Genomic DNA, 26,015 nt, shown 5'->3' with positions numbered 1-26,015 from the left:
ATGAGAGTTTAAAGCTTATAATATAAATTATTATTAGGGTTCTTATTCTTCTAACTGTAGCAGAAGTTCTACCTTTCACCCCAGTATCTCTTTGGAACAGGCATATCCAGGTGTTCTGTGGGACCCTGGCCCCTCCATCCTTCCCTTCCTCCCTCCCTTTATTCAAATGATCAGTTTTTTAAAAAAGAAACACAGTTTAAAAGCACACAGGATTGCAAGATTGAGCAGATTTGTAGAAGATTGAAGATTTGTAAAGCAATGATTCCTAAATATTCTATAGATATTCATTTGATGACTTTAAGTGTTCTACTTTTTTTTTTTTTTTTTAAATCTGGGAGGAAGCTACAAACTACATTAGCTATTTCCATGATAACTAGGCCTTGCTCAGATATCCAGGAAAAGGGTGGGACTATGTCATAACACAACTTCATACAACTTTGAAAGAGAGTCTTTTGGCACCTAATTCTTGTTCTAGGGTATTATTAAACAACTCCTTTTTATCCTTGTGGGGTCTTTGCTGCTCAAGCCTGTTTATGTTTTGAGAGATTATGTGCCAGGAAAAATAGGAGGAAACAAAAAGATTCATGGACATTTAGTTAAAAATGCTTTAGAATCAATGGACTATACCTTTTATTTATTTAATTCTGAAAAAATTTATTTAATTGATTAAGAGAATTTTTCCATGGTTGCATGATTTATGTTGTGGCGCCCCCCCCCCCCCATAGCCAACATGCAGTTCTACTGGGTTTTACATGCTTCATTGATCAAGACCTATTTCCATATTACTAGGGTGATTGTTCAGAGTCTATATCCCCATCGACCCATGTGATCAAGCAGTTGTTTTTCTTTTGTATTTCTACTTCTGCAGTTCTGTCTCTGGATGTGGATAGTATTCTTTCTCATAAGTTCCTCAGAATTGTCCTGGGTCATTGCATTGCTGCTAGTACAGAAGTCCATCACATTCTATTTTATCACAGTATATCAGTCTCTGTGTACAATGTTCTCCTGCTTCTGCTCCTTTCACTCTGCATCAATTCCTGGAGGTCTTTCCAGTTCACATGGAATTCCTCCAGTTCATTGTTCCTTTTAACACAATAGTATTCCATCACCAACAGATAACCACAACTTGTTGGGCATCCCTAATTTTCCAATTTTTTGCCACCACAAAGAGCGCAACTATAAATATTTTTGTATGTCTTTTTCCTTATTTCTTTGGGGGTATAAATCCAGCAGTGGTATGGCTGGATCAAAGAGCAGACAGTCTTTTAAAGCCGTTTGGGCATAGTTCCAAATTGCCATCCAGAATGGTTGGAACAATTCACAATGGAGTATATCTTTTAAATGAAACTTGAATATTATTAATGAAATCCATGAATTTTATAGTGGTGGGAACTGCAGCAGTCATCTAGCTTATCCAGTCCCTTATTTTACCCTCTTTTGCTTTGATTTCTATGACCTTCATGTCTCTTGGTTCTCTGGTCCAATTGCTTTCTCAGGCTCCTTTCATAGTTCAACTTCCCTCTCCCAACTACATAGGAATTAATGTGACTCAGGGTCCTATCTTGTGGCCTCTTCATGCTTCTCCCTGCATTCTCTTCCTTCATGATTTTACTTGTTTCCATGAATTCAGATATGCCAAGAGTTCCTAAATCTATGTGTCACTTTGATTTTTCTCCTACGTGTCAGCCCCACATCTCCAAGAGCTTCTTGTCTGTCTCTGACTGTTCTGAGTCTTTCATCAATATCTTAAATTTAAATTTGTAATCTCCCTTAAACCTGAGCCTCCATCAAACTCCCCATTTCTCCCAGTGACATCACTTCTCTCCTGGTCCCTGAGGTTATGTACCTTAGTGTTATCCTTGACTTTTCTGTTCCTCTCTACTTCCCACTTTCTCTTCAAATTGCCTCATCCTACTTAATATGGATTATAGATCTAGAGTGGGAAGGGATTTCAGAATCCATCTGTTCTAGCCTCCCTTTTCAGGAAGGCTAAGGGACTTGTTTAAGGTCACATACATTGTAAATGGCAAAGGTGGGAACTGAAGTTAGGCCCTGGCTTTAAACTGTTCTGCTGTGTTATGTTTTATACACCCCCTCATTCCCTCACTCCTATGTAAGTTCCTTAAAGCCAGACTTTTGTTTTTTTTCTTTATGTGTCTCCAGTCCTGAGCATGGTGCCTTACATGTAGTAGAAGATTGTTAACAGATATTTTTAGAATTTAATGAAAGTTGATTTCCTAAAAGGTTCTAAGTGACTTTCCTACCCAGAACAACAGATAATCAAGTAATAGAGATAATTATTATAATTAGAGATTATATAATATATCTATAATATAAATCTATCTATAATATACATATCTATAAATAGAGATAATTATAATAATAAGCAATCTGATTTCCAAGTTCAGGGCTCTTCTCCTATCTCATATTTAATAAGTAATTAGGCAGGAAAATGAATATCCTGGGGTATAGAAATGAAGTAAAAGCATAGGTAGGCGCCTACAGTTCAACCAACAAAGCTGGAGAGAAAACAAGTAAAGTTGTTAGAGACTGTCATAAGACAGGACATGTTAGATGATCACAATGGGTCTCAAATACTTGAATGCATTGGTGGTTACTGAATTTTAATTTTGAAAATTTCTAAATCTCAAATATAGCACATATTTTAGTTCCTTGAGTTTTCTAATTTGTTAAAATGCTCTTATGGTTTTTTGAGGTGCAATTCTTACCTTGCTTCTTTCACGCTCAGTTGCTGGGCTTCTAAAATGAAATGTTTTGACTAACTGAGGAGATTTTTATTTTAAAAGTACTAAGGTGTGGGGCAGCTAAGTGACTTAGTTGGTAGAGAACCAGGCCTGGAGAAGAGAGGACCTGGGCTTATATCTGGCCTCAGTCCTTTCCTAGATTTCTTACTCTGAGCAAGTCACTTGACCCCCATTGCCTAGCCCTTACTACTCTTCTGCCTTGCAACCAATACACTGTATTGATTCTAAAATGGAAGGTAAAGGTTTAAAAAAAATATTAAGGTGAAACTATCAGGAAGATTTTTTTTTAAGTTGAAGTCTTTTTAGCAGGTAACATGAGTTGTTTCTGTTTGGATTATTGAAAACTATTAAGGCAAAGAAAATTCTTTTTAATATAATATTAGTACATTTTGAAAATGTACTTCATCAGACTTGGTCAGCATTTACTTTCCTCAGGATATACATCAAATCATTCAAGGATGTCCTTTTTAGAATGGTATGCATATATATTTTGTTTATGTTAGTTTGTTGCTGCATGTTTCATATTTTCATTGACTTTACTGATGCTTCATTTCTGTTGACATAACTAATCATAAATGATCACACATTTTATTTTCTTTTAATTTCAAACAGGTTAAATGTAATTTTTACAAAATTTGATGACGTTCAAAGATCTGGTAACATGATACAGTCTGCAAGTGGTGAGTAGAAAAGAACAGCGTAACAACCATTAATGTATTATCTGTATGATGACATCATATTTGCTGTATCTGTAATAGACATGCCATTTTTGAGCTGATTAAGGGAATCTAGAACTTAATCCCTTGTAGAACTTTTTTTTTTTTTTTTTTTTTTTAAACCCTTGTACTTCGGTGTATTGTCTTATAGATGGAAGATTGGTAAGGGTGGGCAATGGGGGTCAAGTGACTTGCCCAGGGTCACACAGCTGGGAAGTGGCTGAGGCCGGGTTTGAACCTAGGACCTCCTGTCTCTAGGCCTGACTCTCACTCCACTGAGCTATCCAGCTGCCCCCCTTGTAGAACTTTTAATAAAGCACTTCCTTCATTAGGAATGACAGTTGCCAAGGAGCACGAACAAAGGAAATTCTAAACAGAAATGTGAAAGGGCACAACCACTTCATCATAATTTCCTCCGATATCCCAACAATGTGTAATGTGCATGAGTAGGGCCATGAAAACACAAACTTTATAGCAAAGAAACCATCAAGAGGTCTTGATTCTAACTACTTCATGAGCATTATGTATTGCACATCATTGCATGTAATAGCACTGATATGAGTAATTTCATGCCCTTTTCACTAATTAAAAATTAAATTTTTAATTTAATTAAATGATTTATAAACTAAAAAATTAATTTTTCATTTAATTAAAATAATTAATTGAAATAATTAAATAAATCATCTAATTAAATTATTACAATTATTTCATTATTTAAATCATTTAATTATTTAATTAAATTGAGTTAAATTAGGGGGCATCTAGTTTGTAATAGAGAGATAATAATAAGAGAACAAAGAGGAAGAAAATAATTTATCTGGTATTGTCTTGTGGGTTGCAAAACATGTTATTTATTTTATCTTATTTGCTCCCCAACATCAAGTATTGGTCTAGAAGGATTTAAACCTAGATCTTCCGAGCTCCTAGTCTATTACTCTGCCTATTTCACCGTGCTGCCTTTCAACTGCCCAAGCAACTCCTGTATTTAGAGTCAGAGATGGTTGGTGAAATAGATGGGTGGAAAAGGGAACAGTGTCTTTTCACCAGTGTCATAAATTTTTATAAGGCTATTGGGAAAATAGGTGGAGGGTGGGGAGAGCTCAGAGGCCTAGAATTTGAGCTTATGATAGTGTTTCAAATGTGTTTCCATGTATCATTGCCATCTCTTTTTGTTTTTAAATATTGAACTTAGATTGAGAAAGCTAAGAAAAACTTGGGAGATTAGGTTTCTAGCACCCAATATGCATACTTTTAAAGATTTCAGAACCATTAACTTAAAATCAATTTGAAACCAATTAGAAGCTATGATCTTGACCAAAAGTAAACAATGCCAAACATACCCAATTTCCTTTTATGACAGAGTAATTGACTTTGAGTATAAGGTAGAGGAGGGAGTGAGGAGACTCTCTTGAATTAATCCACTCAGTCTAGAATGAAATAAAAATACAGAAGGACTGCCTGTGCAGGAGTGAAAACAGAGATCATAACGCTCGGTTGGTAATTTTGTCCTCTACATGAGAATATTAGGAGATTTGCACATCTACCCTCAAGACTCAATACTTCAGGCAGTTGAGGATGGGAATTTGTGGGGGAGGGTGCAAAGGAATAATTCATAGGGTGAAATAAAGAAAGTTGACTGAAAGAGAAGATATTGGGAGGTGATAGAGGTGAGCATTATTTGTAGTAGTTAAATGTGTATGAGATTGTTTCAGAGATAAAAGGATCAGGATGATTTTGCCATCTTGTGATGATGAATTTCTTACCTCTTCATTCATTTTGGACTTAAATGAACTTTGAAGTTAATGAAAAATCAGAATGGGAACTCATTTACATAGTTCTTGAAAGTTTACAAAGTACATCCTATTCAACAACTTGTGGAGTATATAGTATAATTTTATAAATGAGGAAACATACTGAGAAAAGCTTAAGTGACTGGCTGGGATCAAATCAATCGAGCATACATTTATTTATTTTTATTTTTATTCTTTAAATGGTTACCTTCTGTTTTAGAATCAATACTAAGTATTGGTTCTAAGGCAGAAGAGCAATAAGGGCCAAGCAACTGGGATTGAGTGCCTTGCCCAGGATCACACAACCAGGAAATGTCTAAGACCAGCTTTGACCCCAGTACTTCCCAGCTCCAGGCCTGGTTCTTTATCCACTGAGCCACCTAGGTATTCCTCAGCAAGTGTTTATTAAGCATGCACTTTTTGCCAGGCACTCTCCTAAGACCAGGGGTGGGTGTGGGGGGGGGGGGGCCGTGCAAACACAAAACTCTTAAGGAGTTTAAATCCTGTTGGAGGAGACAAATGCCTCTTAAGTGGTGGAACCAGTCAGGGCTGCAGCCTAGACCTTTCCAACATGCTCTGTCTTCTACACGTTTATTTGATGGTTGTGGAAATCCTTGATTCTTACTCATCCCTCTTAGTGCAGGATTATCCTTTACAGCTGAAGTGCTCTTTAGGGTGAAAGTACAGCTTGCTATCAGGGTTTGCAGTACATCTGTGTTTATATTTTCTGTGTTTGTTCCCCCCCCCCCCCCCCCTTAAGTAATTGGATTATGGAAATTGGAAAGGGGTAGCTAGAACTGAGGCTAACTTGGCTGTGAAAAAGAATGGGAGTAACTGTAGAGTAGATGTTTGACTTATTTTTTTTTTTCTAAGAAGAATAGAAAAGCAAGAGAAAAGAGTAGATACTAGGGGTAGGTGGGTGTTTTGGAGGAATGGAGAACCTGGCAGCCAGAATTTAAAGTCAAAGGATCTGGGTGGAGTTCTGACTGCTATTTTATGATCTGCATGACCAGGAGCATATTGCTTATCTTCAGGGGGAGGGAGGGCTTAGAGATGAGGTGGTGACCAATGCTTGGGTTCAGTGCTATTTGTGATTCCTTTAATCCAGGGGTCTGCAACCTTTTTGGCTGTGAGAGCCATAAACGCCACATTTTTAAAAATGTAATTTCATGAGAGCCGTACAGTGCTCACAGTGCGCTCCTGTAACAGCACCTGAAAAAAAAATTGACTTTATGGCTCCTGCAGAAAGAGCCATATCTGTCTCTCAAAAGAGCCATACGTTACTGACCCCTACTTTAATCAACCCAGCAAGAAGTCAGGAGCCTCTTATTTAGCCTGTTTGTAGGAAACTAAGGAGGCAGCTTTGCCTCCAACACCATAGTGAGGCCCAACTATCCTTAGAGCTGGCTTCTTGGCTGTGTGGTCTCCCTAACTGACTGTGACCATGAGCAGGCTGTGCATATTGCCTTTATGGGTGTCAGTTTCTTCATCTGTTATATTAAATGAGGATGATGTGTTCTGGAAGCTTCCTTCTAACTATTTTTTTCTTATGCTAAGTTAACTTCTCTTTTAGAAGTATGAGTACTATGCACTCTCTCTAATTGAAAACTTTTTAAATAGGTTAGTACAGGAGACCAGGACTTAAAAATTATAGACGCCAACTTGTTAGTAATTACTAGCTATCCAACTTTGGCTACTTGCTTAAAAAACTTCCTGAGGCTACTTACATCTATTGCTTTGTTCAAAAAACATAGTGATATTAGAGATGACTTTGTACATAAATAGACAGTATAGCAAAACTTTTTGAAACCCTCTGTGGGATCTAAGTTTTATCTCCCCTTGCTATCTATTATTGCTATTAGTTCATACAGATTTCCTCTGTTAGTGTGAGTGGGGCAGGGTTAAGGATAGGATGCCACATTGCATGAGGAACATAGGAAACAATTTTAGATTGACATTCCTTTCCTTTTTTTTCCTTTCCTTTTTTTAAACCCTTACTTTTTCTGTCTTAGAGATAACTATAAGACAGAATGGCAAGGGTTAGGCAAACAAAGGTAAAGTGACTTGTTCAGAGTCACAAAACTAGGAAGTGTCTGAGATCAGATTTGAACCCAAGTTCTCCCAACTCCAGGCCTGGCTCTCCACTGTACCACCTTGCTTCCCCCTTCCATTTCTTTATGATAGGAGCCCCAGGGTTTTGTTTTGTTTGTTTGTTTGTTTGTTTGTTTTTATCTCATTCATTCAATAAGTATTTATTTATAGAAGTCTCAAAATCCCTGAATCATCTTTGCCTTTTTTTCCTCAAGGAAAGAGCCCCAAATTTGAAGCCAGAGGATCTGGGCAGATTCTGGCTCTGATATGATCTGTTTCACTTTAGGCAAGCTGCTTAGCTTCTCTGGGCCTTTGTTTCCTTATTTGGACTAGATGACCTACCTCCAAGGTCTAGTCATTCTCTATATATCTATGAATTTGTTGTATTGCATTTGTTCTTTTCTATTCACACTATGGCCTCTGTAGTTCCTAGTACCTTTTGTGATAATTATTAAAATTAATTAGTCCAGGGGCAGCTGGGTAGCTCAGTGGAGTGAGAGTCAGGCCTAGAGATGGGAGGTCCTAGGTTCAAACCCGGCCTCAGCCACTTCCCAGCTGTGTGACCCTGGGCAGGTCACTTGACCCCCAATGCCCACCCTTACCAATCTTCCACCTATGAGACAATACACCGAAGTACAAGGGATTAAAAAAAAATTAAAAAAAATTAATTAGTCCAGGGGCAGCTAGGTGGCTATATTGGTGGATAGAATGCTAGGCTTAGAATCAGGAGGAGGAACTAGGTTCAAATCTTCCCTCAGATAGTTATGTGACTCCAGATAAGTCTTTTAATCCTAGTTGCCTAGCCCTTATTGCTCAGTTCTGCCTTGGATCCAATACTTAGTATTGATTCTGAGATGGAAGGTAAGGGTTAAACAATTTTTTTTTATTAATCTGGGGGGGATACTTTGTTTGGACATGAGATATTTTAAGCAATACTAGATACCTCTGTTTTCCATAAAACACATTTTTAGAAAATCGCTAGTCAGAATTGCCTAATAGTATAATCACACCTGATAAAGAGTACTTGCCATTCTTTGCTCCTACAGGGTGTGCACCTTCACCTTTATTGTATAGTGCCAACCCTGTGCCACATATGGCTTGAGTTGTTGCTTTCTAATCTTGTCCTTGTTTTTTGCATTTATTTTGTACAATCATCCGAACCTGACTTTGAGGTTTGGAGGTAGTCTGAAGAGTAATAATAGTAATAGTAAATAATGATGATAATGATAGCTAATATTTATATGGTGCTTCCTCAATGCCAGGCATTTTGCTAAACATTTTACCTTCCTTCTTAGAGTCAATACTATATATTGGTTCCAGGCAGAAAAAGGGCTAAGAAAGTGGGGTTAAATGACTTGCTCAGCTAGAGGAAAGGCTAGATTTGAACCCAGGACCTACTTCCTCTAGGCCTGGCTCTCAGTTCTCTTCAGCCACCTACTTGTCCCCTTTATTATCTCATTGATCCTCACAGCAATTTCGGATGGTAGGTGCTATTATTTTTCTGATTTTACAGATGAAGAAATAGACAGAGAGAGCTTAAGTGATTTGCTGAGGGTCACATAGATAATAAGTGTCTTAGGCCACACTTGAACTCAAGTCTTCCTTATTTCAGGCCCTATCCTCTGTCCCACTGAGCCATCTAGACGTCCTAAAATTGAAAAGAAAAATGGTCAAAGAACCAATAGCATTGGAGATTCAGGAAGAAAAGAGGTTGTGAGGTTAAGATTTCAGTCCTAGAAATGTTGACTTTGAAATACTTGCCTGGTGTCTAGATGGAGTTGTCTATCAGGCAATTGACTGTAGGAATTCAAAACCTAAGAAAGAAATGGAGAATTAAAGCAAAAAGATGATCATTTCAATAGTTAGAAATTAGGAGTAGATTAGTTTGATAAAAGTAAGAGTGACAAGAAGGAAAGAGACTATAGAGACTTTGGGAATGGCTATACTCAGGAATTGAGATTTCCTATTTTCTAATGGAGATACTTAAGTTATTTATATAACAAGTGCATTAATGTTATTAGTGATGATGGTTATCTTGTACACTAGTTGACAGCTTTTGGAATTGGAAGTCTGCAAAAGGACTAGTTCCCCTGAAACAGAAATTGGATCGTCTGTCATGTGATCCATTACTATTTTTCTAGAATTGTTTTTTTTTTTTTTAAACATAAAAGTATATTCAAGGTCACTTCAAATCTTTTGATAGGGGAAGATTATGATGCCTTTTAAAAATTTTAATTTGATTTTCTTTTTAACCCTTACCTTTTGCCTTAGAACAGGCAGAAGAGCAGTAAGAACTGGGCAGTATGGGCTAAGTGGCTTGCCCAGGGTCACACAGCTAGGAAGTATCTGACGCTAGATTTGAACCCAGGGCTTCCTGTCTCTAGACCTGTCACTCAAGCCCTTGAACCACTTAGCTGCCCCTTCTGATTTTTCTTAAGTATTATCTTACAAAATCTTGCATACTGGCCAAAGTCTCTACGACATGAACAACTGAAGTAGCAATCTGGTGTTTTTTTAAAATAATAGTTATTATTATTACAATTATAGTTAGAATTTACATAATGTCTTAAGGTTTGTAAAATGACTTACATATGTTGTCTCATTTGTTTCTGACAATCTTGTGAGAGCAGGTGCTTTTATTTTCAATCCTGTTTCATAGGTGAGGGAAACTGAGCCTTACAGAGGTTAAGTAATTTGCCCATGTTCACACAATTAGATGAAGCTGGATATGAACACAGGTCCTTTTTATTTCACTTTCAGCTTTCTATTGACTTTATCACCTAGGTGTTTTAGAAAACAGGTTCTAGTAAGGGTTTTGAATTTATTTTTTGGCTTATATTGATATAACTTATAAGTTTGAACGGTTTAATCAATTCATGATTTAGCAGTTTCTTTTTCATAGCGATGTTTTGGAAGGGTTTTCCTTGACTGGGCTCATATAGTGAAGTTTACATAAATGTTATACTAATCCATAAAGTAATCCAGGGGTCTGGAAATCTCACTTGTAAAAACTCAGCAGCCAATTCCAAACTTTAAGAGGACATAAAGAATCATTTTAATATGTGTTTATATGGCTGTAGCAATGATAACCACATGTTTTTGGAAATGGAATTCATGTATCCATCAATATTCAACAATAGAAAAGATTAGATGTGTTGCCAAGGGCACATTAAAGGGGAAATTCCGTAGAAAGTATAGTAAATATAATTTCATTTTTTGGAGAAAAAACTAATTCCTACCACTGTAAAAAGGAATCATGTGTTTTTTTGGTTATTTAAAATAGTTACTGAGTAACTACTATACATGTAACTTACATCTTTAAAGTAGAGAGCAAGCCTGTCAATTATTAGTCTCCCTCATTCTTCCCAGTTTTTGGTTAAGTATGTCTTTTCTCTCAGATATTGTGACTATATTTGTTAATGAAATTTAGGCATTTCCTTTTTAATCTTCAGATATCATATTGAATCTTTTCTTTTTCCTTTTTTTATTTAAATTAGTAATTTATTGTGACTTGAAAAACTTTATTTAATTAAGAATATTTTTCCATGGTTACATGATTCATGTTCTTTCCCTCCTCTCCTTCCACCCCCCTCCCATAGCCAACGAGCAATTCCATTGAGTTTGAATCTTTTCTTTACTGCCACTCTATTTCTTGCCTGATCATGGTTATAGTTTGTATTACATGAGGAGTGCAAAGGACCCCAAAATTGTATGAGGAGGGAAACACTTGTTTTTAAATCATGGGATTATATTGCATTGTGCAGTTTTTTATGTTAACAGATGAATCCTTATCTGAAATCAGCAATCAAAATTATATGCTGTGTGAATCTCATAATCACTTTCTCTTAATGTACCAAAGACTTTGATATATAGCATAAAACTTTTGCCTGCGATTCTTTAACTCATGAGTGCTGTACTAAATATAGATACAGATATAGATATTAAACTCCATAGTACAATATTTCTTTTTTGCTTGAAAGACAAATTTGATATTTGTAGTGCCCATTTGGGCTATGGCATAACATTTCTTTTCAGCAAAGTTTCAATGAAAGTATGTAAGTTTTTGCTCCCATGTTTTTATATACAAGTTCATTAATATCTGAAAGAATTCTCTATTTTGTGTTAAATTCCTAATGACTGTTTCTGATTTTGTCAGGTGAGGTCTTTCATTTAATACAGTTTAGATATCATAATTCTAAATGGATCTATTGTTGGACATTCAGAACTGATGATTCTCTAAAGAGTATATGTATGTGTGTGTATATACACACATATATATACACATACATACATATATGGAGAAACTTGAATATGTTAATATAGTTCTCTAATTTTCAGAATTTATAAGAATCCTTAGTCAAGCCTATCTTTTTTTTCTCGTAACTTGTTTTGAATGTATTTATTACAAACTTTACAAAATTAAAGGGCATGGAACATAGAATGTTAGAACTTTAATACCAAAAGGAGCCCAATCTCTTCATTTTACATCAGCAAGAGTCCTGTCGTTATAACTGTTGACTTATGTGTGTGATGTGTGTATAGGTGTATGAGACAAGAGACAGCATAAAGAGAAGAATGTTAAATCATTTTCTCTGAAATGAGCACTTCTCTTTATTTTTAAGAGAGTTGAATTTAAGTCAAGTAAGAAGATGCTTATTAAGTCAGTCAAAAAACATTTGTTAAATGCCTACTGTGAACCAGACTCTGTACTAAGTACACAGTATACAAAGTTAGATGTATAGTTCCTTCCCTTTTAGGAGCTCAAAGCCTAATAGGGTAGATCACACATAGCAGGAAGCTGTGATTGGGGGTATAGAGGGAAGTTCCCTGGGCCCATGGTGAAGTTTGCAGCTTAGGTGCTGGAAGATCAGGGAGAGATCTAACCAGAGGAGGAGGGGTCCCCAGGGATAGGGTGTGCTGAGAGTTCCAAGTTTTAACTAAGGCATTACTTCGAATTTTGAGAAAGAAAAAATATCAAACTGGAAGATTATTAGGTATGTCCTGATACAAATGAGGTTCCAAGCTATCAGGTTGATGATCTTGATTTCTTAAAGAATATAAATCTTGTTTTTTTTTATTTTATTGTTTTTAATTTTTTCTTAGAGTTTAATAGAATTTTGAATGAAATAGTTGAGGAGGAAAGAGGGCAGAATAACAATTGAAAATTAAATTTATTTCTATACTAAAGAGTTTCATCTTTGTCTGCATCCTGTTTGTTACTGAACGGACATTCAGTGTTGAATGGCTAGAAAATGAGAATGTAAAGGTACTTGATTTTCTAGATGCATTTTTTCATTCCCCATATAATTTGCAAATCTCTTGAGCAGAAATTAGTTTTTCTATTTTGAATTTCAAAAAGGAATTGCATGTGTTTGCATATGTATGTGTGTGTGTGTCTAACTTAGTTTTATAATTATCTAGATTGCTTTTGCTTATGGGAGAAGTATATCTTCCTTATGAAAGAGCTAGTTATTATAGAGTAGCCATTTTCTCTTATGTTAATAATTTTTATTTGAATGCTATTGGCATGAAGCCACTGTACTTAAGTAAAGATTTAATTTGGCCATGAAAATGCACATACACATTTCTTTAAGTAGATGGAGAGAGAGAGAGAGAGAGAGAGAGAGAGAGAGAGAGAGAGAGAGAGAGAGAGAGGGAGGGAGGGTGTGAAGGTCACACCACTAGGAAGTATTTGAGGCCAAATTTGAACCCAGGACATCCTGTTTCTAGGTCTGGCTTATAATGTTTAGAAATTAGATATTATATAGATATATATTTTAAGGTGTGGTTGCCGGGAATCAATAATTCAGATTGATTCCATAATTAAAATAGACCCAAGTCAGAATGGGTTTTATGGTAATTTATTTACATTTAGGAAGGTAGAAGGCAGGGAAATAGAGAGAGGGAGAGTCTAGTTTGGGCCTGCAGAGGCCCAGACGGAGAGAGGGTTAAAAGGCTAATTAAACTAGGCTACAAGCCACAAGGCCTTAGCAATCAGAGAGGCAAGAAGCCTACTTAAGGTAGAGAGTCTGGAAACGCCAAGGTAGGCCAAAGAAGTCAGCCTAACTTACCCACATGACAATTCAGAGGGGAAGCTGCCTCAGGTCTCAGCAGAGATCCTTCAGCATCAAGTTCAAAGGGGGAACTGCCTCCACAGGGAGTAGACAACATACTTGAAGAGATAGTGTCTTTTGTCACTTCCTGGGGGTCCACCTGTAATTCAAGTGGACAAATGGCAGCCTCTACACTGATTTGGACTGCCCAAAGGGCATTCCCTTGTTCTTGATTTGTTACTTATTGTCACATGTGGGTAACTCATCTCCCCTTCCCACTAAGGGAGGTGGGGATGATCTTATCTCTGGTGGCTAGAGTTTTAACTATGAATGGGCTTGAGCTAATTCCATTTACACAGGCTCTCAATCCACTGAGCCACCTCAGTGCTTCAGGATGTATATATTTTTAAAATCCCTAGCTTTATCACTGCTCAAAACCACAGAAAATTGGAGCCAGCAGAAAAGTTTGAATTCAGGGAAAGAGATTTCTTTTTGACAGAACTAGAAAGCAGATGCTTTATTCTATATAATGAATGTAGGGTCTTTTTGCCACCAAATGAATTTTGACAGTGTTTTTCAGTAAGAATGAATAACTTGGAAAATGTGCTAAATATTTCCTTCCCAAATTTTAGGAACTGATGTTTTAAAAGCAAAATTATCAATGATCTATTTCAACACTTTTTTTTTTCTGGTTTATGGGAGAAATGTTTATTTAGGGATGACTGTTGGAGCTCATTTTCTTTATAGAGAACCCAACTCATTATTGTTCCTACTTAGTTACTTTGTTTTGAATAAGTTCATGATTTGCAGAAAACTGGTTATTTTCCCTGGGCTTGTCTGTCAGGTGTGAATTGCAAGGTCCTCAAATAGTTAGTGTCTTGGGGAAAGTGTTTCCATAGTCACAGCTTCTTGCTAAATGAGAAAATCACTTAAAATAGACTTGAAGAATACTATTTCTGTCATTGTTCTTAAGCAGATTAAAGTGTAACTGACATCTTGTTTGGGATTTTCTATAACTCAGTTATGATTGTCCCTTAAGGTTTATGGTATGAGTGCACCTGTTCTGTTGAGAAAAAAGATGGGAAGGAGAGGTAAAAATCAATTCTCATTTTAGTGTAATGAATATTCTAATACTGGAGTGAAACAGAGAGAAGAAGGTTTTTTTCTTAGACCATGGTTTTGCAGATGGATGGATATGCAGTGGGCTTTTATTTTGGAAGAGGGTGGCAGATGTCTTTGCTACTAGGTCACTCAGAGGAGGTGCAGTGTGTGTGGGGCGGGCAGAGTTTACTCGTGCCTAAGTTGCTGGGAGGTAGGCATCACAGTGGCTCTTTCAAAGCAGTGTTTATTTGCTACCAAGATTGCTGAGGATCATGACTACTGGGAAAGGTAGGCTGTTTGCTTCTTAGGCTTCTGAAAGAATGTTAATTATAACCAAGTGTTAAGTATTTCAGTGTTTTTGCTGCAGTTTGTGTGAACGTTGCTGGGAGGGGAGTGACAACAGACATTCAAAATCATTTAATTTACTTTGATAATTAAGAGATCAGGAAGAGATTCAGATGTTATGGGTGTTTTATCTATTTAAGTAGAAAACAGCTTATTCAGAAAGGAAAATGCAGCTAGAAAGGGGGAGGCAAGAGTAGCAGAGTATCTAAAGAGGGGTGCAGATTTTAGAAACTGGCCTAGGAGAGACAGTATAAGATCTATTCTCATCAGCCTCTCTTTGTTTCTCTTTTGCTGGTTCTTCCCACTCCAAGCCCAATTGGCTCCATTTGTTTACTTGTACTTTGTCAGCTAAGCTAGCAGAATTATATTATTATTTTGTCAGTTTTATAAGGCATTTGTCAAGCTTAAGTTGTCATGAAAGGCTTCAGTTATCTAGAAATGTTTGCTTTCCTGAAGTATTTGTATTGATTTAGGCTGTCAATTTGCAATAAAAGGGTGTGTAGATCCTTGGTGGCTAAGAGAATTGCGGAATCAAGGCTATACACAATTTAGCCCTTCCTCCAGGATGTGCTTTGTCCTTCTAATGAGAGGAAGATGGTGCTGATGGTGGAATATATCTGTGTTTGTATTTGTGGATGGAATAAATGATTTTAATAAAAAGTGTGTGTCTTTTGTCTTATGTTTGGGGCAAAGAATAGATAAGACAAGGTTTTCATTTTGATGATAATAGAGGATGTTAGCAGCACCTACAACCCCAGGATTATTGTGAATATTGAATGAGGTAACTTATGTAAAGTGTTTTTAGAAATCTTAAAAATGTTATGCAAATGATGACTTCTTTTAAATTATTTTTTATTAAAGAATTAAATACCAGTGAAGTTTGAATTTCAAGGAAAATTTAATTGATAAGTCTGAAATTCTATATTGATGTTTTCCTTTCACCTGGGATGTCTAGTGGCAGGGCTCTTGGTTTGCTGTTTTTTAAAGATAGTTGTAAAACCTTGAGTTGGAACAGGTGTTTTGCACCATAAGATTGAATTTGATATCTAGCAATAACATTCTTTTTTTTGTTGGGGATGAGGGTTTGGCATTGTCCCAACTCATTTCTCTGCTTTATTTTTAGACAGAATAAATTATTATTCAGATGATCCTGTATCTCTTTTTCCAAACTCACCTCCTGCCTGTTTTCCTTAAATACTGTAAATATGCCTGTTCCTGTTTGAATAATCCAAAATAACTATTTCATGATTTTAAATCAACAATCTTACTTATACAATCATGGTGTTCCATTTCATCCTATGTTGTATTTTCAGGATAAAGTGGTTAAGGGAAATCAATACCTTAGCAGTAGAGTTAAATAATTCATATTATCAAGTAGCCCTTTTCACAGCATTTCGGATGAAGATTCTCAAAAGAGCTGGCATTTTGTTTAAAAAGTTTAGAAAATTGAGCTCATAGAATCTGTTGTTTTGGGTTCAATATAATTTTGACATACTGATAATAGCATGCAAAAAATTCTTCAGGAATTTGTGGATAAAGGTTTTTTTCTTGCATTCCTTGTTAGGACAGAAGTGAGATCTTTGAAGGTTTAAAATGACATCTGATACAAAAAACTTATCTTATGGACAAAACATTCTGGGGAAAAAAACCTGTTCTAAGTTGATTCTGAATTTTTTTCTTCTGATTTGTTATGTCTACACAATTTTTGTGAGGACCAATTAAGGCCAGGATTGGTATAATGATAATTAAATGACATTGCATACAGGAGGGCCAAGTGTAGATTTAACATATCAGAGCATATAGTAATAATATAAATATATACAACACTCTCTCTAGGCAGATGTTGACTTTTAGTATAAGCACTTGGATTGGCCTTTTAAAGTGAAGAGGTTATGAATTCTTAGGAATGACATAATCTTGAAAGCATCTGAGGTGTATTTGTGCCTAAATTTGATGGTCATTGATTCAGAAATTGTTAAGACATATATTAATTGTATTTTAAAAATATTGTTGGAAATATGTATCTCTGAGATGAAGGTTCTCCATCTTGTGAGGACTAGTATTATGATAGCTAATGGCCTGAATTTTATCTTGTTTCCTAAATCCTCACCATTTATTTATATTTTTAAACCCATACCTTATATCAGTGATGGCAAACCTATGGCACAGAAGGTATGCAGAGCACTCTGCAGATGCTTGGCTTGTAGGGGGAAGGGCAACTCCAGTTCATTACTTGGGCATAGCTGCTTCCCTCCCCCTCTCTACTGTGCCTGAGGACATTTTTCATATTCCTACCACTCTGCCCAGCAGCCAGTGGGAGTGCACAGCAGGTAAGGTGGGCAGCTCATAGGTGGTAGAGCTGGAGGGGAGCAGAGCACTTGGTCCATTGCCCTCCCCCTCTTTACACTTGCTGAGGACATTCTTCCCTTCACCCACCCCTTTCTCCATCAACCCAATGGAAGCACTTCCTCTCTTCTCTGTGTGGAGTAAGGGGGCGGAGCATGCCTTGCACTGGAGGTGGGGCCCAGCACTCTGTCTCTAAAAAGTTCACCATCACTACCTTATATCCCACTCATAACTCTCAGACAGTAAGGCAAGATCTAGGTAGTTGAGGTTAAAAGAGACTTGCCTATGATCACACAGCTAGGAAGTGAGGCCAAATTTGAACCCACATCTTCCCCACTCCAGCTTGGACTCTATCCACTGAACCGCCTAGCTCCTCTATCTTGGCCATTTATTCATGGCCAATTAATTTCTGCCTGATTTATGCAAAGCCTTGTTTTGTAGGCATTAAACAAATACAAATAGCTATGTGAAACCCAAGTAGGAAAAAATTTTTTTTGATTAGGTAACCTGGAAAGATGCCATTCAAACTGGGCTGCTCTTAGTTAAGTGAATTTAATGTTAGGTCCAGTTGTTTGGTTTTACATGTATACTTTCTCCCCTTCCCACCCCCTACCCTCTTTGTTTCAAAGGAGTAGATAGAGTTTCAGAATTAATAGAACTTTCCAATTTAAGTTCAGTTGTGAAAGATTCACTCTTCTTATATATCATTAAGTACAGGGTGTTTTTGTTTGTTTTTCAGCAGCTGCTATGTTACCTGTATGTTGACTAACTCAGAAAAGTCTAAAGAAATATGTAGTTAATTTTACATAACACAAATACAGATTTTGTTCGTACAGTTATGACAAAAACATAGCAGTTATAGCTAAATAATAATTATAGATTTTGTTTGTGTATATAATTTATAAAATACCACATGTACATATTCATTCATCACAGAGGATCTACAATACACCAGCATAGGTACGATCATCTCAGTTATCCCAAAAGATAAAAAAACTGATGTACAGACAAGTAAGTTGTTGTTAAAGTTGTAGCTCATAAATAATATATCAGGGACTTGAAATTCAGGTGTTGTGGGTATTCAAGTTCAGTGCCTTCTCCTCTATGACAGTATGTTCCTCAGAATGACCTTGGGGTACTATGTTTTTATTCTACTTGCTTAAAATATTTGTAGCTCTTCTTTTAGAATTGCTTTCATAGTTGTCCAAGAAAAGTCGTTCTTATTTCTATCTAGCCCCAAGTTAGCATAAGACAGTAGCATGAGATAGTCAAAGCTGGCTTATAATATCTGGAGCATTTGACATGCTCAAGGATCCAGAATAGTTTCAAACCCGAGAGACCTTCTCCTCAGCAAAATTAAAACTCATCCTTGATTTAAAACAAAAAACAAACAAACAAAAAAAACTTTGCTTTCTTTCTTAGAATCAATACTGTGTATTGGTTCCAAGGCAGAAGAGCAGTAAGGGCTAGACAGTGGGGGTTAAGTGACTTGCCAAGGGTCACACAGCTAGGAAGTGTCTGAGGCCAGATTTGAACCCAGGACCTCCTGTCTCTAGGCCTGACTCTCAATCCATTGTGTTATCTACCTACCAAATAATTCTTGATATTTTTGTCTCAGTTGCCAAGGAATAGTGGCAGGAAATAAGAAAAGCTAAAATCTGAAGATATTAAGTACTTATTAAGCCCCTTCTATGTACCAGGCACTGTGCTAGGCACCGGGGATGTAGAAGCAGAAGACAGCTCTCACTCTCAAAGAGCTCACATTCCAGTAGGGAAGACCATATGCAGAGATATGCTGAAGGGGGCAGGAAGATGATGGTTCCTGTGAGAAAGGAGGAATCCTTCTGGCTGTGAGAGAAATGAAGTGGTGGCTCACAGGGGATCTGGGAAGAACTCAAGGGTGCCCATCTCCCATCTCTTCTAGTGGAGGGGGTGTTTCAGGGTTGAGCAGATTTTATAGGAAGTTGAATTTCTGGAGAGAATGAAGAAGTCCAGGAGAGCAACCTGGTACATTCCACATGGCAATTGTGTTACTCTGGGTCTTAGCCTAGGCCATAGGAAGACATGGGTTCAAGTCCTACCTTTGAGCCACACTGGTCATGTCTTAGCATTTACTTAAACCCTTGTTCTCTAGGCACCTCTCTTACGATGGTGAGTTATAGGTCAGAAAAATAGTAAGCATCTATGCATGATGTGACTTAATTCTTGATAATATAAGATAATATCAATTTAATTGATAAATGCCTAATTTGAAACATGAATTTAGAGGTAGAAGATATCATTTCATTAGAGATCAGAATGATCAGAAAATGCTTTTTCTCATTCTGAGGTGAGCCCTAAAAATGTGGGTAGAATTTGAATAGTGCTGGGGAGCAAATAGTCAGAGGTGGGAATATGTAATGTGATATGTTTAGTCTTATGAGCTTATTGACTTAGATTGAGGTCTGGATCAGGGTGGAGTTGGAAAGGTTTGTAGAGGGCTTCAAATGTTGTCTTGTTCAAGTCCATGCTCTTCACTACCTGAATAATATTGAGAAAATAATTTAACCGCTTTGACTCTAGTTCCTCATAAAAATAGGGGACTCTAAGGTCCCTTCCAGCAAGAAATCAATGACCCTAAGATCCATTAGACTTTATCTTGGGATTCATGGGGAGCCCTTAAATGTTTGTAAGTAGAGGAATGACAATAAAAGTGGTGTTTTAAGCAAATTAATTGGGCTATTGAATGTATAATGGATCTATTCCTTAATCCCGAGTGCAAATTAAGGTTATATCTCCATGCTTAAGATCAAGGGATGGGATATTATTCTGCTTCTGCCTAGACCAGTGATGGGAAAACTTTTTAAAGAGGGGGCCAAAGGAAAGGAAATGCTCATCTGTCAGTCTGTTTCTAAGGCAACTCTTTCAAAGTTTCATTGTATTGTATCCTACTCTTTGTATTTGTCAGATTAAGAATAATGTTTCAGCCAGATAGAACTGGCTTTTTAGGCCCCCACCCCCCCAGCATCTGGCCTGCAGACTGTAGTTTGCCCGTCACTGGCCTAGACCATATATTTATTCTGTGGGAAAAGAAAGGAATATCAACAGTCATGTGGCCTTAGAACTCTTTCAGTAGAGTAGTCTGGTATAGTAGAGTCCTAAACTTGAAGTTGGGAAGACCTGGTTCCAACTTCTGTTTAAGCCATTTATTTGCTCAATGCGCATAGACACTCAACTGTTCCCAGAGTCAATTTTCTTATCTGTAAAATAATATCCTTTAGCATTTATCTATCAGCAAAGCTATGAGGATCAAAAAAAATTCTTATCTGTAAAATAATATCCTTTAGCATTTATCTATCAGCAAAGCTATGAGGATCAAATAAAATAATTATATATAAACTGTCTTCAAATCTTAATGTGCCACTATATTAATGTCTGTTATTATTATTGCATTCACATGACTATCTTATATCTATGTATTTATTATGGTTAGAAGAAGGCCAAAAGTTGAAAGAGATGGGACTTTTTGGGTTTAAATTTTTGGCATGTTAACATTATAGCAGCAAAGAAGATTTTTAAAACCCAGTCCTTTCATATGTTCAACAGCTAGTCCTCCCTCCACACAAAGTATTGATTCCAAAGCAAAAGAGCAGTAGGTGCTTGCCTAAGTATGGGTTAAGTGACTTACTCTGAGTCACACAGCTAGGAAATCAAATTTGAACCCAGGACCTCCTGTCTCTAGGCCTGGCTCTCAGGCCACTGAGCCACCTAGCTGCCCTGGCTCCTGTTTGTTTGTTTGTTTTTAAATAATCTATTTCTGTCCTTTTTCTTTAATTGCTAACACTACAGTAAAATAAATATTTTCATTATCATAAGCAAAAAAATTGAAGTAAACTTAGACAGCATTATAAGAACACAACAAAAACAGGTCCCTTGCATTTATAAATCAGGATCAAGGTATAAATGGTATTAAGTTTTTATTTAACCTACGCTGTGACACATATTCTCTCAAATACACAGTAGATCAGTATTGGTGATTTCTAGTGGAACCTATATATGTTGTGGTCATTTTACTCTTTTAATGAATCCTGCAGTTATTCAGGTTGTAATAAGTAGTGGATCTAGGTAAGTGTTGGTATAACAAAAAGTAATGCTTGGTGGGGTTTTTAAAAAGGAAGACAGTATCCTTGGCATAAGGGCATTTCTCATTTTCCCAGCCCTCCTCTGAAAGTATGAATCAAATTTAACCTGCTGTTTGGTATCCTTTTGTTGAATTGTTTAATCAGGGCAATTTGAAATTTTCTTGCCTCCCACTCTTTCTTTTCCTCCTCCTCTCAAATTCCCAATATATGACACAGATGCCTGAACAATCCTGCATATATTGAGCCTTTATTGAGAATCCTACAATGTTATCTCAGAGAGAAAAGCATTTCGAAATATTTCTTTTTAAAGCTATCTTTGACAAAATGCACATTTTGGGCTTGAACTATTCATATTCCTGAAAACTTTCTTAAATGCTAAAGACATACAGAAAAGGAAAGCCTCATGTACCATCCTTACTGAATATTATGAATTACCTCTATTGAGTCTAATGGGTCATAAAATGATTTATTTCTAGTTCTAGAATCTTCAACTAGAAGACCCTTTACTTACTTCCATACCCTCAAGTAGACCGAAAATATTTCATTAAATTAAGTGCTCCAAGCAGAAGATATTTTTATCTTATAGCCTCTTTTAGCTATGTGTAAAGCTATAGCTCTAATAATGAACAGTGCCCACAATATAAACGACTTGAGGAGATGTATCCATTCTCTTTTGTTATTCATTTGTTTTAGTCTGTTTTCCTGGCAAAAATACTAGAGTAGTTTCCCCATTTCCTTTTCCAGCTCATTTTACAGATGAGGAAACTGAGACAAACAAGGTTGACTCGCTCAGGGTCACACAGCTAATAAGTGTCTGAGGCCAGATTTGAATTCAGAAAGATGAGTCTTCTTGACCTGGCCCAATATCCACTGTACCAGCTAGTTGCCTACGAAGACTTGTATATATTGATAAAGAGTGAAGTATGAGGAACCTGGAGAACCATTTATACTTTAACAGTAATAACACAGTAAGGACAAACAACTTTGAAAGATTTAAGAACTCTGATTTTTAAGAACTGTGATCAGTGATCAATCAGGTTTGCAGAAGAACCAGAAGCATGCTACTACCCATCTCTTGATAGAGAAGCAAATGAACTTGACAGGAAGAATGAGACATATTCCTAGAATGACACAGTATGAATTTGTCTTGTTTGACTACACACAGTTGTCTTAAGGAGTTGTGTGTGGTTTTTTGTTTTTTGGAGATAATAGAATGGGATAGAGAAAATAGATGTTTGTAAGAAAAAAGACTGGATAATGAAGTGACTCATTCTATTTTTGGCCCTATGTCTTAGTTTGATAACTTAATTTGTCCAGTTATTGTAACTAGTTCTGCCCTCTGCGGCTAAGCAGTTGGAACCCACTTTCACACAACCATGACAACCTTTCTAATACCTAAAGGTAACTGGGGAAGACTTATGAACCTGTGCCAGATCAAGTACAAGTTTATGAGTTTATGTTCTAGAATCCAAATGGGCCCTCACTGATCCAAAGCAATTCCTTTATATTTCCTTAAATAATTCATTGTCCTAAAGCTAAGGTGTTGGATGCATTGTCTAAGGTTACAGAACCAGTATGTGTTAGAGCCAAGAGTTGACTCCAAGGATGGAGCTCTAGGTTCTAACTCATGCTGCTTCTGTCTAGAGAAGAATAATCCAAGTGTTTAATCTTTTAGGTGAGAAATTTGATGCCAAATTAATTTACATTGGCTCATCCAAGATCACATAGCTATTTGGTTGGATTAGTTGGGATTAGATCGCAAGTCTTTTAATTTCTAATCTGTTGCTTTTCCAATTGTACCTATTTCTTTTTTTTCTCTGATATATTTTTTTCCCACTGATATTTTCTTAGTTTGGAGACAGAGAATAGCTGATCATTATTATCATTATGCTTCTTCATATCCTTGATGAAATTTATTAAATTGTACCCGAGTTTTTCCTTTCTTAACCTATATAGCAGTGATTCCCAAAGTGGGTGCTGCAGCGATCCAGGGGGCCAGTGATGGCCACAGGTGCATTTATCTTTCCTATTAGTTGCTATTAAAATTTAAAAAAAATTAATTTCCAGGGGGCTAAGTAGCATTTTTTTCTGGAAAGGGGGCAGTATGCCAAAAAAGTTTGGGAACCACTGCTATATAGCCTCAGATTTTAAAAAATGTTATCTTCATTTGTGCTTTTGACCATTCCTTTGAAGTTATTAACAAAGATCGCTCAGCTGTGCCTCAATTAAATTTTATCAAGAATACAAAGGAACTTTTTTGAGGATGATGGTCAGCTACACTATCACTAGACAAAAGAAGAGATTAGAAAGAGAAATAATTTTAATTGGTTTGCAAATTCAGTTTCAAGGTAGATTAATATTCAGTATTTACTTCAATTAAACTAGATGCAAAGATGTATTTGTTTTTGAAGATGATGACTTTTTTTTTAGAATACAAATAGGTACTCAAATAGTCTCATTTATTTTAGTTTTTAAGTTATGGATAGTCATATGAAGAAAAAAAGGCTTTTATTTAGTATGTAGATACTTATAAACTTAAGTATTAAATGTTCCTTCCTTTACAGAAAATTAAAGGATAATTTATATATGCTGAAAAAAGTTTTTTCGTATGTTAATTTCAAGTATGATGTTAAAGTTTGACCATTTAGGTTGTAAATTGAAAATATTGGCTTTTCTAGAGTTTGAAGTTTGTTTTTGTATTTTAATTTTAATTTGTTTTGCTTTATTCTTCATATTTATTTTGTATGCACGATTATAACACCAATTACTGGCAGATGCCAGTAATATATTTCACATGTGTAAAAATTGATTCTAAAGTTAATATTGTTTATTTTCATTGCTTGCTGACTTATCAGTGGGATAGAGAATACAGTTTTGCTTCTAGTTTGTGTCTTTAATTTCTGGTCATGGGAAGAACACTGGATTTGGAGTGAGAGCATCTTATTTGAAACCTCAGGTCAGCCATTACCTGTGTGACATTGGATGTTACCTTGCTAGCTAGGCCTCAATTTCCTTATTTGTAAAATAAGAAAGTTGGATTTAATTACCTCTAATGGCCTTTCCAGCTGTGAACCTAGGTTTTATTTTGTTACTTGCTCATAGTATTCCCCAAAACACAATGTAGTGGGAGCAGTATGTGAATAGAAACTAGAGATTACAGACTGTAGTGTTCTTCTGACTTAGAGTTTATTTGTTTTTCTTGTTCTTATAAATGACTTAAAAGACTGTCTTACATCATGTCTCAGTTTTTATATCAAGTGAATACCATTCATGAACTTGGCTGTGTGGTTATTATGTAGTGAATTGGCAAGGAAATGGAGAAAGCAGAGTTCCTGCTGTTGGTGTACCAGGATTTGGCAGTTTTGACAGGAAAGCAGGTGAATAAGTTTCACTTAATTGCTCATTTGGTCTGTGTTAGCCATAAAATAAGAATTGCTTTTGGAGGACTGCTATTAAGCAGGTAAATGCAGCAGAGGATACTTGCCTCACTTCACTGTAAAAGACAAGTTTAGATTCTTTGAGAGACATTTTGGTCCTTACGCACCACTTTTATGTATGCTCTACTCTTCCTGGCTTCCCCTATCCCTCCAAGAGCACCTATCCTTGCTCCTTTACAGGACTTTAAGCATACCCACTATGCTTACCTTGACCCCTGCCAGATTATCAGCTCCTTGAGGTCACACTGTACATCCACACTCATCTTTTTAGCCCTTTTCTGTAACTTGTGGTTGGGAAATATTGGAATCAAATTCATATATTAGCTTACTATTTTTAGTCTGTACCAGGGTATTAGTCATGTAAACTTATAGCCAACACAGACTAGGTCCATATAATTCCTTTCATTCTGTACCTGTTGCTCCATGTGTTTAACAGTTCTTAGATGAAATAATAATGATGCTCCAAATGCTGGCTTTATTAGAAATTGAGAAACAAGTCTATCCAGTTTTATGTTGGTGCTTCCACTTATATAATTATAGAAAATAACTTGAAATCCGAGCTCTAGTTAGGAGATTTTAGTAGTCTTACTTAATCAGTAAATTTTTAGAAGTGCCTAAACATGCTGTGATTTTCTATAGGTCTTTAGTTTTGTGTATGTGTGAAAAACTAGCAAAAATATCCCGCTTTTAGGGGACTTTTAACTATGATGTATGTGTACACAAGTGATTCTGTAAAAATTCAAGCTGTCATTCAGCTATCAGCTGCACTAACAAGAATTCTCTTTCATCCCCCCCCTCCCCCCCCCCCCTCTCTCTCATTCGGTGACCCAGGGAAAGTCACTTAACCTTATTTGCCTCAGTTTCTTCATCTGTGAGATGAACTGGAGAAGGAAATGGCAAACCACTTCAGTATCTTTGCCAAGAAGATCTCAGATGGGGTCGTGTTCAGAATAGGACTGGACTTGAAATGATTGAACAACTATCACCACAATAATAACAATAGCTAGCATTTATTCCTCCAACTGACAAATAGGCAAGAGATAGGAATAGAGAGTTTTCAGGTGAAGAAATCAAAGCCATTTATAGCTATATGAAAAAATGCTCTAAATCACTACTGAGTAGAGAAATGCAAATCTAAACAATTCTGAGGTAAAATCTCACCCTCATCAGATTGGCTAAAATGATGAAAGGGCAAAATGACAAATGTTGGAGGGGATGTTGAAAAGTACATATATACTGTTGTTGGAACT

General features: G+C 36.4%; 1 protein-coding gene across 8 annotated transcripts in view; it reads left to right on the top strand.

The window, feature by feature from the left end:
• CLASP1 (cytoplasmic linker associated protein 1) overlaps positions 1 to 26,015 on the top strand; it is a 306,535-nt gene that overhangs the window by 100,077 nt on the left and 180,443 nt on the right. For all 8 annotated transcript variants that reach the window (XM_044669939.1, XM_044669935.1, XM_044669936.1 and 5 more), the window contains exon 7: positions 3,378 to 3,445. In XM_044669939.1, coding sequence (XP_044525874.1) covers positions 3,378 to 3,445 — 68 coding nt within the window. The remainder of the gene's footprint in view (positions 1 to 3,377; positions 3,446 to 26,015) is intronic.

Source organism: Gracilinanus agilis, chromosome 3, assembly GCF_016433145.1.
Source record: "Gracilinanus agilis isolate LMUSP501 chromosome 3, AgileGrace, whole genome shotgun sequence".
Lineage (NCBI taxonomy): Eukaryota > Metazoa > Chordata > Mammalia > Didelphimorphia > Didelphidae > Gracilinanus > Gracilinanus agilis.
This window is presented reverse-complemented; position numbering and strand designations above follow the sequence as displayed.